This window comes from Falco cherrug, chromosome 3 (genome assembly GCF_023634085.1).
Source record: "Falco cherrug isolate bFalChe1 chromosome 3, bFalChe1.pri, whole genome shotgun sequence".
NCBI classification, from domain to species: Eukaryota; Metazoa; Chordata; class Aves; order Falconiformes; family Falconidae; genus Falco; species Falco cherrug.
The window spans coordinates 61,798,933-61,813,197 of record NC_073699.1 but is presented as its reverse complement, the minus strand read 5'-3'; the positions used below and the strand labels follow the sequence as shown (position 1 = coordinate 61,813,197).

Sequence of the window (14,265 nt, the reverse complement as noted above, 5' to 3'; positions counted from 1 at the left end):
GCACTAGCTTATAGGGCTGGCAGCATGAAGCACAGCTCTGTTTTCTCTATCCCCCTCTCCTCACCCTCCCATCCAGACCCTCTACAGCCAAACAGGGCTTCAGGGCTTGTGGAGAAGCTGGCTTTGCAATCATTGTGCCAGCTGCAATTTTTCCCCATTGGGGAATTCTGAGCTGGCAGAAACAGCCCAAATCCAGGCCCTTTGCACAGCTGAGGGGCACAGACCATCAGTGATCCTCCCGTCTGATTTCAAGGTGCAGCCTACTAGGGCTTTGTTCAGAAGTGGAGAGGGATACAGGTTTACAAACCAATTTAATCCCTACTTATGACAAGGATAGGAACTCCCCTCGGGACCTGGACACGCCAGACCTGGCTGATTATCAGGGGACCTTCTAGATACAGCACAGATTAACCTACCAGGTCCAGGACCTACCGAAAAGACAACTGTTAAGATTCCTTTTGGTAGATCTGAAAACGTATTTTTGAGTTGCCATCTAGCTTTCAAGCAGATCAGAAGATTAATGCCTACACTTGTTCACATGGACAGTTTCCCTGTTCTGGAAACCTGTCTGAACTTACTGAGGGGATTCGTCATATGAAGGATTCCTCTCTTTCGGGAAAAGTGTATCAACCTTCACGGTAAATGAGATGTCTATGATCAGAAGTAGATGGTTTTCTAGGATTATACCCTATTAAAACTCAGGAAAGAACATCTCACTAACTGCTAAGTGACTGTAACTACAGACACATCTTCCTACGTATTTCCACTGCCACCCTATCATTTTAACCAATCTACAGAGTAATTGCACACTCCTAGTAACATGGAGCTGCTTTGTAAGTTTCTTTTCCTGTCTTAAAAGTAAACAATTGCCTTGCAAAACCTCCAGTACATTTTAATGTTACAAAACAGCAATAAGTAATAGGCAAGAGGAATGTCATCCCACAAGACATTTCATTTCCATAAAATTACAGGATTTTCTGCTGGGGAAGAAAAAATAAAAGACATACCCACATATTCTACCACAGACTCCTCACATTTGTATAAACCATATTTATTTTGCCTCTATGCCATTTTAAAAGTCAAAGGTAGGAATTCTAACCAGGAAAGGAGGAATGGTCACCACTAAATACTTTGAACTCCCCAGTGCCCTGGCACTACGTCCTGGCACTTACTCCAGGCAAGGTACTCACTCCTGCTGGGGCAAGCGTCAACACAAACCAGGACTGGAGTGCCTGCATCTGTTTGGTTTATAAATGTTGGACTCACTTGCAGTGTGTGAACAAGAATCCACTCTAAAACGCCTTCAGTCACGCACCTTTTCTCAACGTTTATGGAGACACAGACCTAAAAGCAGCCTAACTCGCATCGCAAACATTTGAGATGTTTGATTTAAAAAAAACCAAACAAACCAAACAAACAAAAAACCAAACCAAAACAACGGCTAAGTAGCGGTGCTCTGCTAGTAACTGTCAGAAGCGGCGGCTCTGCTCTCCCGGCCGTGTTTGTAGCAGCTCGGCGAGGCGTTTTGCTGTAGCTCCCTGCGAGCAGGGCAGCGCGGGGCCAGCGGAGCCAAACTGCAAAGCTAAGCACATTGCTGCTCCAGATGGGAAACGCGCACACGGGTTCGCCAAAAGCAAAAGAAGAAAAAAAAAAAAAAACAAACCACCAAAAACACAATGGCAAAAAGGACATTCCCGTAAGGAGGCGAGCGAAAGAAGCTCTGAATAAACCCAGGCAAGTCACGAAACAAAGCACCGACAGAGCACGTCGGTGCCACGGGGCCGAGGCGCCCGGCAGAAGGTGCCAGCCCAAATCCCGTCGCTCGCTCCCCCCGCCTCGCTGCCCACCATCGCTGCAGGGGCTCGGCGAGCCCGAAGTGACCAAACCCGACAGCCTGCCGGGCGGGGGGCGGCCGGCAAACCCCGCCCGGGCGCCGTTCGGGGCTCGGGCACCGGAGGGCCACCGGCCACGGGGCCGCCCCCGGCTTGGGAAGCGCGGGGGGGAGGCGTCCCCAAAGAGAGCCCCTCACCCCTCGCGCCCCCCCCCCCCGCTTGAAAAAAGTTCTGAAACAAGGCAAAACCTGATCAGAACACCCCACCGGAGCCCCCCCGCAGGCCGGTGCGCGGCTGCCAAGTCCCGGCGGGGGGGGGGGGGGGGGGGGGGGCGCTGCGGCCAAGCCCGGGACGGGGAGACGCGGCGCCCGCCGGGGGTGAGGGGGGGGCGGCTGGACCCGTTCCCCCCCTTAGCCAGTCCCCCGTCTCTCTCAGCCCCCACCTGCGGGGTGGGAAAGAAAGGGGGAAGTCGCCCCCCCGCTCCCCTCTACTCACTCCAAGCAGACACACTTTCAGCTCGCGTATCGCCATCATCTGCCCGGGACCCGGCCGCTCCGCATCCCCCAGCCCGCCGCCGCCGCTCCGCACTGCCCCGCCGCGGCGCGGCACAGCACCCGCCGGGGCCGCCCCCGCCGCCGGTCACATGCGCCCGGCCCCGCCTCGCCGCCGCCCGCAGCCCCCCGCGTCCCGCCTGCGAGAGGGCCGGGGCGGGCACGGTGGCCGTAGGGTTGGAGGAGGGCGGGGAGTGTGCTGGCCTCGGTGCGGGAGTTGGGCTGCTTCGGTTAGGAACGATCTGAATCCGTCTGCCCGTCCAGTGGGGGGTTGTTTTGGTTTGACTTCCTATGTGCAGAAAACGTTTAAAAGAGTAACTCCGTTTGTACCCAGTTCTGGTAATACGGACCCTTTTTCGATTAGAACAAGCCGGCCTCAGGTTGGTAGCAGGGCTGCACCCCACACGTCAAAAAGTTGCACTGAACACTGCATCGTGGCTGATGTTAGGACCAGTCCACCGAAATCAGCGAGGTGGGTTTGTAGCCACTCTTCTGCTCTTGGTAGCCAAAATCCTAGAATTAATGGGGAAGAGTTGCATGCCATAACCCCCGCAAAGGACAAGAGTGTCATTTGCCAGGGATTTTAAATTATAGCTTCTGTTCTATAGTTTTATTTTCATTTTTTTTCAGTAATCTATCTGGTAGAATTGCTAAGAAGAAATGAAGGAAATCTTCATTAGTCATTGTGAGATTACTGCCACGTCATTAGGAGCTTCCTGGCAATAAACTCTTGTGGTGTTCATTATGTCACTAACTATTTCCACATGGGGTCCCACACTCGCATTGATAGGCTGGAAGATGTTTGCACTCTTCCAGAGCTCCAGAATCCTAGGCCAAGGAAATGTTTGGAGCAGAGAAGTTGTTATCCCCAAGGAGGAAAACACAAAGCATTTCTAGTGGAGTATTACAGCCTGTCAGGGGAGAGAGTATTAACAGCAGGAGATCAGAGGAGAGAATCATCAGAGAGATGCTTGTGATTAAATTAAGCTTTTCTTTTTTCAGGAGAACTTAGCAAAGAGAAGCAAAACACATCAGGTTTTCAGACAACCAATGTTAGGATTCTGTCTGCTCACTGGCTTTCCACAAGGATGCATTATACAATAAAGTTTTTCAATAAGCAAATAAGATACACTCACTAACACAGAACAATTACAGTTTGCACTCATAGCACAACTAAGTTCAAGCAGCTTGACATTTCAGTCAGTAATTTATTCTACAAATCAACAGCAGGTGAATTTTTAAGGTTTTACACCATCCTACTCCAGCCTTTCTTTCAGTTTTAAGTCTGAGTTGAATGTTGCTCCTCTGACTTGGATTCAGACTTTTCCACTGTTGAGGGACTGAGATTCTGAGATTCACAGATGGTGTTATGGTTCAGGATCACCTTTCCATAAATTCTTCTCTCTTTTTTTTTTTTTTTTTCTTTTTTTTTCTGGTCACATCTTCAAACAGAAGTCATCTCTCCCTTTTCTTTGGTTGAGAATTTGTAATTTTTGATGTGTGGGAATTTTTGCTTATTGTACATGTGAAAGAGTTACATTAGATTCTAATCAAATCTGCATTAGATTGTGGATTACAGAAAGAGACTGAGAAGTGGCATGCTATGTTCAAAGCTGTTCAGTGCTGCAAGCACGGCTTGAGTGTTTGTCCATAGGTGCGCTGGGATTAACCTGCAATGATGTAATGGCAATGGCAGCATCCATAGAGCAGGTTAATGCACTTTACTGCATGTGCATTGACTCTGCAGCTTTAACTGAGGTGCCTTAACATTCTAAAGCCTCTCAATGCCGACGTGCACTAGAGTACAATTAATAGAGTTCCAGTCTGGGAGAGCACTTGCTTAAGCCTATCCATTTTTGACAGTAATACATCCTACCAAGTTCAAAGGCATGTAAGTACATGCCTAATTGCTGCCTTGACGCAGTACCACCGTAATACAAAACAGCGCCTGAGAAATTTGCCCAGGAAAGCAAGTCAGATTCCCATCTTTCCTCTTATCTGGGGAAACTTCTAAAATATGGAGTTGAAATGGGCGCCCTCGCTAAAAAAGGTTAAAGCCCAGACCTCAAAAGCTTACTTCTGAAGATAGCAAATAACTATTTAGCTACTTACAAACAAGCACATTGTTTAAAATAGTAGCACGAAGGTGACCCAGTGGAAGCTGTTCAGGCTGAAACAGCAGGAGAGAGAGTATTAAGGACGGGCAGTTTTACTTGCACAGGCAAAAAGACTGAAGAGCCAAACAAAAGAAGAACAACCAGAGGAAAAAAATAACCTATTCTATACTCATTTAAACAAAGAGTCTAGGAACAAAACCAAAACAACACACAAAAAAAAAGAAAAGGCAAAAAATATGCCCCAAAACTAGGGAGATAAGAAGAAAGAAAACTAACAATATAAACAGACACGTGCTCCAGTATTAAAAAAAGCTAATGACATTCGTTCTTCCAGGAACTGGCATAATCCTTGTGTTTGTCTGCATGCAAACGCTGTGGTCAGGAAAACATTTTTGAGGAATTGGTCATGTTGCAGTGTTTTCAAATGTCTGGTTAAAAGCAAAGGAAAACAAGTCTTTGCATCCTAAAGGTTTTCTTTTTTTCCCTTTTGTAGCGTCTCAGTCAATGAATAATTATAAGTTTTGAAGCAATGATTTACCTCACTTCTTTCTACCCAACTGTATTTTGCTTTTGGGAAATACAAAGCCAAGTGGCTTTGTTTTTCAGCAGCCTTTCCTTAGAGTTTCAAGTAATCTCTTCTCTCCTCAGAAATAATTTCCCTCAGTTTCCAGAAACTGGAGAAGCCAGACCATCCTTTAGTTTATTCTAATTTTATAACAGTGCAACTGCACTGATCTCAAACTGGTTACTCCTTAGTGTGAGAGATTTAGGTCCTCAGAGCTGAGATTAAGCCAGAAAGATGTGATCTGGCTCAAGGTGTTTCTGAGTGTGATAGCTGGAAAGTTTGTTCAGGCCTGTCTCTGTCTGGAAATTCAAGGCAGTACTAGTCACCTTGGGAGGGTAGGATTGACTCATCCTTCACTTTGGACTTTTTTTTCCCCCGGCTTAGACAGCTAAAGCAGGACTATCCTGTCACTCACCCTATTTTTTTCAGTGTGACACCACTGCTTTCATGTAACAGAGGAAGGAAGGCGGCCTCCTGCTTAGGGGCACAAGACCAGGAGTACAGAAGGCCGGGTTATTTCCCTGCCTGCGGTGCTGCCGTGCTGTGAGGCCAGGGGCTGGGCACCTAACCGTGCTCTGTCCCGGCGTGTGGCCATCCAGCTGTCTGGGGCAATGGTGGCTGGGGCTGCTGCTGCCCTCCTCTTTGCCCCTGCCTGCATGTTCCTGCCCCTGTGGCTCGTGCTGGTAGAAAACTAGTCCTATGTTTAAAAGTTTTCTACAAATTCAGCCTCTTCCTCTACAAGTGGTGCAGTGGTATTTATTGAGTCTGTACTGGTAGGAAACTGGATGCCTGTGGGGTGCTGTTGATGTTCCCAGGCTTATAAAGGCATCTGCCTTCCTCCCACTTTCTCACTCCAGTGAGTGACCTACGTAGAGAAAAATCCATCCAAGACCCTGACGCGTACCCAGCTCCCGAAACTGCTGTTGTCTGTCCCGAGCACCCGATGAGTTACTTCCTTTCTCCCACTGTTGCGTTCCCTCTTAATTTCTTGGCAAGCATCTTCCTCACACAAAAATGTAATCCCTCCTCTTCGATGGCAAATTCAGTCCAGGCCCTCCTACTATGGGCTGCCATCCCAGCCCTTATTCCCAAGACACAGAGCAGGAGGCAAGTTAACTCCATGCTGCCCAGGGAAAAATGCCTCCATGTCCCATGGCTGACACAAATTCTCAGTACACTAGTGACTGCTGCCACAGAAATTTTGCTGGTGCCTGCCCAAGGATCTGCCAAAATCTCTCAAAAGGAAAGCAGCTGCTGCTGAGCAAGAAGTTCTTGGAGCAGGAGGAGCAGCTTCCAGCTCAGACCCTAGATCCCATGCAAAATCCAGTGTTATGAAATGGCTAAAATTCTGGAAGAGGCTGTTTTTTGTTCATTTGTTTACTTAATCACCACAAAGGTTAGAAAAGGGCTGCCTTGGAAAGGCGGCGTGAGACTCCCGAGATAGGAAAACCAGGGAAGTATAGGAATGATCTGGTGGAAATTGAGGGCCTGATTCTGATTTCAGTCACATAGGTCTTAAGCCACTGCAATTTTTTTTTAACTTGAGTAGGGTTATTCCACTTCATTTCACATTAATTAAGCCCTTCATAGCCTACTGGTTCCAGCATTAATGCCAGTAGAATCTGCAGCTGCCTGTTGTTTTGTTGTAGGGTTGCTTCATGTTTTAACATCTCTTGTTTGTGGCAATTTATATGGTCCAGTCACTCCCTCCTGAAGAGAAAATCTGCTGGAAAAGGTTGGAGGGGAGTAAACCTCTGCAAGATCCTACTTGCAGCTTCACTGCCAAGTACTTTGAAAAGCAGCATTACTGCTGTTGAAAAAAACTTGGGGGTTCTTTCTATAAAGCTTACCGGCTTGTGATAGACCTTGTAACAGATGCACTGCTCCTAAAGCGCTTGGGAAAGATTTTTGGCAGTATAGATGTACATTGTCAAGAGGGTCAAATTTACTCTACTGGTTCACTGTTAATCCCCAGGGCAATCTCTCATTGCAGGAGAATGGTAATGAAAAGTAATGCAAGTTTTCTTTGCATTCTTTGCAAGGGATGTGCCATAGCCCCAAGCTGGTGGTAGCACTACCTTTCTTCACCGAGACTGTGAAATGGGGAAAGAATCAAAAAAAGCTTTTTTCTTACAGCTGAGAAACAGAAGCTGACGTACAAATTGAAAGCACTACAAATGCTATAGGCAGTTAACCACCAAGAAAGAACAAGAACTAGCTAAAGTAAAATATTTGCTCAAAACCAGACATAAATTGTATAATTTGATGGATTTAGTCTGGAAGTTAGGAGTAGGGCTTTCTGAGGCTTTGGAAAATTTTTCTAATAGTAGCTGTCAGAATAAAAAACAAAAACTAATTTAAAAGTAGAGCTTTATATATGTAACGAGAATTTTCAGAGATGACCTGAAATAGCACAAGTCAAGACACAGTGATCCAATAGATTATTTGTCCATACCACTAAGTAAATTTTCCAATCAACATCAGCTGTTGGGGCTGGACATCAGGCCCAACATGTCACAAATGAATCGTTAGAGCTCTTTCTACTGTGATTGAATATACTGATGTATTTCACTCAGTCCAGCAAAAGCCGTCCAGCTGCATCAGCCTGTCTATTACCTTCAGCCTTTATATCACTTAGGCAGGATGGATTCATACAATCAACTCCTGATGAAAGCTCCAGATCTTATTATCAATTTACTTTTCTATATGAAAATTATACATATACTAATGTGAGCCATGGTGGTGGATGAGTCCTTTCTCTTGTTACACTCCATACAAAAGCATGCCTGAGCATGCATGTGTTTGCAATGTAAACACCAGTCCAAACAAAAGATTGTGGTGTTTTCATGTACCGTGGTGCAGTTCAGAACAGGGGGTTCCTGACCGTGGGCATTCAAGGATGCAGTTCGTTTGTGTCTGTGGTTGTTGTAATATGTTTCGTTTTGCAGGTCCTCTCTTTGGGCTGCCAATTTTGAGCACCGTTTGAGAAGACATTATGATGATTGTTAAGAGTCCATGGAGGTGACATGAACTGTCTCAGTTTACTTTTGGTGGTGTTGACATTGGGTTGCTCCATTCTTTTCACGCTTCTGATATAACTGATACCTGTTAGTTGCTGCTTGGAAAGGGAATGTAGAGATCAGCTTCGCCCAACTAGATGTTGTCTGACTGGAGTGACAACTGCGGAGAGACTTCTACTTCAAAATGCAGGGAGGACAGCGATACCTTCTTGCCTTCCAGCACGCTGTGGGAGCAGCCCAGTGAGGGTCATTATAAATTACAACTGGATTTACTGAATGGCAGTGCTGTTTCCTCCTAGCAGTATATTCTACAGTACACTATTCTCATAGAAAATAGAGTAGTATCTAGTAGCTAACTTTGCCCAGTCTACCACCATTAGCTTTGTATGGGGTGAAGGAGCCTGTGTTTACTACCAAATGAAAGGAGGGCATCCACAATTCTCCTTTTAATTAAGCTTAGCCTTGTAAACTGTGAAAAGGGTATTATATTAAGGCCAATGTTCTATTGTCAAACAAGCAGGCTGCTATTGTGCATATTGCCAAGGGGAGATAACAGGGCTCTTATACTGTCAGAAATTTGTCCTGCCAAGTGGGCATCAGGTTCATCTAAAACATGCCCAGCGTGTGTGTGCTGCCAGCCAGAGGGCGTTTGAACTTCACATTGATTTTTCTCATTATATCCTCGGGCAATGAATGCACATTGGTAGTGCTTCCTCTGGTTACAGAAGAACCAAACAGGGATCTTCCAAACAAACCTCAAATGAAAATTTTCAAATGAAAATGCATCTATCCATGCTGGCCTGCCAGTAGTTTAGGTGGTGAGTAGGGTGTCTGTAGCCAGCTTGTGGTGTCACTCCTATGTTTTTGCCTGTATCAGTGGAACTGTTCATTATCAACAACTATGAGGCAACTGAGAAGGAGAAATTAAAATTCAGTTGTAAGCCAGGTGGTGACTGAGGAGGCTTATTGACTAAGGTTGATTCATTTGTTTAGATTTAACAGTGAGAGGTTTCTTTGCAGTCCAAACTGAATAGGAAAACAATCTAAGAAAGAAATCTCAAAGGAACAAAAATCTGATCAAGAAGTTCTCATGAATTCAAAAAAATCTCCTACAGCATGAAAGATAGTCCCCAACTCCCCACCCGCTCTCCCCCCCCCCCCCCCCCCGCCCCCCATCCTCCCCCATCTCCCCTGGTTCTGCTATGAATGAAATTCATGTGTGTTCAAATGAGCTTAAGACTGAGTTTGGGAGTGTGACCTCTCCTCTTCCCACCACCAGTCTAAACAGTTCTGAAGTGCAGAGGATGTTTGATGTAAACTCCAAATCTCCTTTTGGGTCTCTGTTCTTTAGGAGGACAAATTAACCCTTAAAGAAACCTGCAGTTTTGACCACATGAATTATTATTATTGCTGTTATGATGTCTGTGTTTTTCTTTTCAGAACAGGTCCTTGTTTAATATTTATTCCAATTTCCATGTACATCAGTGGTAGTACTGCCTGTTTATGGACTTCAGAATTTGCCTTCAACATAGATAATCTGAGTTTGTTCAAACCTAAAAATAAATGAGAAGACTGTATGTTTTGTTTTGTAGGGTTTTGAATATTTAGTAATAAAATATTTTACAAGGAGGAAAAGAATGCACTACTTGATCAACAGCTTTGTTTTTCTAATGAGGAGTAATGATATAGTAGTCTCTTCAAATAAGCGATGACTTCTCAGGGCCTTGACTGTACCAAAAGATGCTGATTACCCAGACATAACTAAGAGACTAACGTGAAGAGCAGAAATTGGAAATATGCACAATGCAGCATATTTTATCAGTCCAGGTTTTTTACCCTCCCCTTCAATCATTTTTTTGTGGTTTCGTTAAAGGTGATTGAACAGTGATGCGTGGATCAGGTCCAAAGGTCCTGCAGTGTCTGAAGAGGCTCTAAATGTTATTTTTCAGGGCAGTTAAATGCCAAGCAAAGTTCTATACTAAGCTTGCATTCTAAGGGTACACAGACATATCTTCACCAAGTGGCACCCAGATCAGGAAATCACATCTCTCACCTTCACAGCTAGAAAAGTTTTAAGAACTGATGAGAATTAAAATAATAAAGCAATTATTGGAAAGGTCAGTTGTGAAGGTATAAAGAGAACTGGCACTAGTTATCTGCAGTGATGGAGTCAGCAAAGTGAAGATCTATCTGCAGGACAACCTTAGAGAGAAGCTACCACAGTCATAATCTTTCTAATGATATCAGGAGGGTGATAAAATGGATTAGAAAATATTTATGACAGAGACAAAATATCGTTCAGTCAAAACTCAGAAAGAGTCAGAAGTCTCATTTTGGTGTTAGGGCATATTAAAAAAAAATCTCTTAGCTGAACTCTTCAGCTCTTGGTTGAAGTCTAAGTTTGACATAGTCCTGCTGAAGCCAAATAAATCCTTTCAGTAAGACAGGTGGCCAGAATGGAGATGTGGTCCCCAGCCCCCTGGTCCAGGTGTTCATGCAGTCATTAGCAAAGGAGGAGCTTAACCCGTGACAAATTTGCACTTTATTCGAGCTACTATTGTTCACTGAACGTCTGGGCATGTGTCTTGACTGTAATCCCTCTTCCAAAAAAAGCTCAGATGAACTGCACCTGGGTGGGAGTATCCCCTTTGGCTCCTCCACAGAGGATGGGAGCACTTGGGCACCTGGGTGATGTAGGTCATAGCGCTTGCTTGTGGCTGCAGAGCGAACAGCAACCTGGAAAGTAAGGAAATCAGAGCTCTGGAAACAGAGGATTTGGGGAGCTGGGTCCCAAATGATTTGCACAGAGGATGCAGAAAAATTGAGCTCCTGGCTGGCTCTGTCCTGCAGGAAGGGGAGGTAAATGACACTATGTGGGTTCAAAGACTTCTATGCAAACGCAGCACTACCTGGGTGTGTTACCCCATAGCAATAGCAAGCTCACATTTTACTTGCTCTAACACATGAGCAAGGACGTAAGCACCCCTTTGAGGGGTCACCTGTTCTACACCTATTCTTGGACTGGTCAGAACATAAGCTCAAACTGAGGGCTGGTTGGTTAGTTTGTCCAGCCCAAGGGAAGAGGTCAATTAGGCAAGTAATCAGGCTCAACATGCATATGCTGTGCTAGTGGCAACTAAGGAGCTAAATGTGGAAGAGAAAAGGATGCAGAGATTTTTGAGCATAAGCACACACAGAGCCTGTCTTAAAGCAAGACATGCTGCTTCCAGCTCTATCTTTATGAAAGCTCTGTCTCTGGATCAAAGAAATAAAATTGCTCTAACAACTTGTTTTTTCAAGATAAGCCAAATTTTCTGCCTCTCCTCTAACTTGCGCTGGCATGCTGTACGCTGCATGCTTTTCTGTTTGCTTACCAAAAGGTATCATGAGATAATTAATGCATATAAACTATAGCTTTTCAAGAGAAATAACCTTTCCTTTGTTTTCAGGTTCCTAATATCCTGAAGTTCTGCTTCCTGACAATTTTGAGGACTGTACAGATTAACTTTTAATGGGTAGGTGAAGGATACCGCAGCAAGCACAGCCTTCTATTTCATCTGTTTCTTGCCGAGAAAAATTACAAACCAGAATCTTCCCTGTATATTTAATCTAATTTAAATCTTAATGGACGTTTGAGTGAAAGGATGTAATATGTTATTTAAAGCTGATCCATTAACCACAGGTTAATAGCATTCATACCCTTAAAAAGCCACAGTTGATAGGAAATATTGAGAACTAAATAGCATCTGTGGAATATTAATTCTCTATACAAAGGTCTTGAAAAACAGCAGACTGCTTTTCCAAGTCAAAGGTAGAAAGCCCTCCGAAAACATTGCATCTACACTGCTTCCTATACCGAACCCTTTCCAGCACTGGGGGCAGAGCCAACCTTTCTTTTAGCTCCTGTTAGTAGGAGAGTTTGCCTTGTCCCATTCTGCTCCTGTCTTGTTGGGAACGTGAGTCTTGCAAGCTCCCTCTCCTCCATAAAACTCTTCCTCATGAGACAGGGTATCTGCAGCCTTCCTCTGGCTAGTTTTCCTCTTACTCCAGTGAGCTGTCCTACCTCACAAATGCATGGATTATGCCAAGGAATCAGTTAGGATTACCACTATCATAACATCATTTAGCCACTGAATCATACTGAGGCACTGAAAAAAGGCACTGGGACTGTTAAAGCAATGAGAAAGCCTGTCTCCTCTGGCTCCCTGACATACAGCACATGTACACTGCATGGTATGACGCGTGCTGTACCATCCTCTGGGTCTGCACAAAAGCAGAGGTGTTCTGCTGATCCCACCACAGCATCCCTCAACTTGGCTGGGCTTCCAAGGTGGTTATGCCCTATGAGTGCATCAAAGTGGAGAAAGCAGGGATAAGGGCAGACTACTCTGTTCTTACTCTTTAGCAAGCAGTATAAAAAAAGCAAGACATAATTCTTGATCAGGAGCCAAAAAGTAATTAAACATAATATAATTAAACAGAAGTTTTATAAATGTAACAGCTTGCTTTTTAATAATTGAACTCAGGACAACATTATCACTCATACCAATACGAAACCCCCTAAGCAGGACTCAGTTTCCCAGTGTTAGAGCTCCTTGCTTTCCGTATGAGTGGCTCCTTAGTCTCAGAAACAAAATCAGCTCTGTGGTTTTCAAAATGCTGCCTGGAAAGAGATGTGAACAGGAAGAGTGCAGATGGAGTGAGGTATATGCATGCAAATGTGCAGCCTCAACAAACCCATCTCAGTGGGCTTATGGATCCTCACTTAATAGCAAAACTGTATTTAAATAAAAATGTTGCAGCTACCCTGTTAGAGAATAGATAGACATTTCTTCTATTTTGGAACTGCAGACAGTGTCCCTTTAAATAAATGTTATTTTTATTAATTTTATTCATTTTCCTGCCCTTTACTCCCAACAAGTCTGCCTGTAGTCTCATTGCCAATGGAATATGAAGGTGAACGATGAGGTTTCTTGTTTTACTTTGATATTTTCACTGGGTTTCACTGGAATAAATAACACTTGGAAATATACTGAGGTTCTCATGGGGTAAATCCATCTTTATTCAGAAAGATTTCCTGTATGCTGTGCTTGAAAAACATATTCCACTAAATCATTACTTTGATCCCACCCACATTCCAATACCACTGTGCATACTTTGTCTGACTTTCTTTATGAATCACCCAATAAAACACACCCAGTTCAAGATATTATTGGCAATGCTATGGTCTACGTACATTAAATCTCATTTTAAACAAAAACCTTTGACCCTGAAATGTTGCCTGTGCCTGGATCCAAGAAGAAGTTTAAGTGCAGTAATCTAAAGCTTCTTAATATACCTGACACTCTTTAACTGTTCCCACAGTTAAAAAATACTACAGCTTACATTTGTATCACAACCAGGCATCCAGTGGTTCAGGCCCTATATGATAGTAAGAAAAATAGGAAATGGTCATTTATATGTCAAGTGAGAAAAGCTAATTTGGAAATTATTGAGAAATGAGCCTAGCCAGGAGTTGCTTTAGGACCATAATGTCCCTTTCACATCCTAGGTAATTTAATTATACAAAGGGACTATTTTTGGACCAGACGGCTCTTTAAACTTTTGGTGCTTGCTATTACAAACCATCTGGCCCTGTATATTGTCGGATTTCATAACTCATACTGTATCACCATCTTCTGCAGAGATTATACATGGGGTTTTATGTTTATTTTTCTCCCATCTAGTTTTGTGTACATTGGTTTCAAATAAAACACTTTGTTCTTTGGATTCCCTCCCAGTTCAATAGCTGAAAAGTTTTGTGTAGGAACTGGCACATATCAAGAACCATCATTCAGTTGTCCTCTTATTTTGGGTGGCTTTTTGATGGTTTTTCCCTCTGCTATACAATCCTTGCTCATAGTCTGCAGATCATTTTCTAACACTGTAAATAAGATAGATATTGAGTCTTTTAGAATATTCTCAGCTTCCACTTTTAGAAGAATAACTTCAGTTTCAATTACTTCTTTAATGAACAGACCTCTGCTATATCTTGGATATATTTGACTGATTTCCAAATGTTGTGCCACTGCCTGTCCATACATCTGTCTGGGCTCAGTGCTACGTGAACTGTAATTACACAGCTATTGATTTGAGTTGGAGCACAAGCAGAATGAGCTCACATCTGCCCTCAAAAGACTG

The 14,265-nt window shown here is 44.0% G+C and overlaps 1 protein-coding gene across 2 annotated transcripts in view; it reads right to left on the bottom strand.

Annotated features, from left to right (window-relative positions):
* RAB31 (RAB31, member RAS oncogene family) overlaps nucleotides 1–2,483 on the bottom strand; it is a 67,564-nt gene extending 65,081 nt beyond the window's left edge. The window contains exon 1 of one of the 2 annotated variants that reach the window (XM_055704987.1): nucleotides 2,328–2,483. In XM_055704987.1, coding sequence (XP_055560962.1) covers nucleotides 2,328–2,366 — 39 coding nt within the window. In that variant the 5' untranslated portion in view covers nucleotides 2,367–2,483. The remainder of the gene's footprint in view (nucleotides 1–2,327) is intronic. The other variant, XM_055704988.1, reaches the window with a different exon arrangement.
* Nucleotides 2,484–14,265: the final 11,782 nt, after the last annotated feature.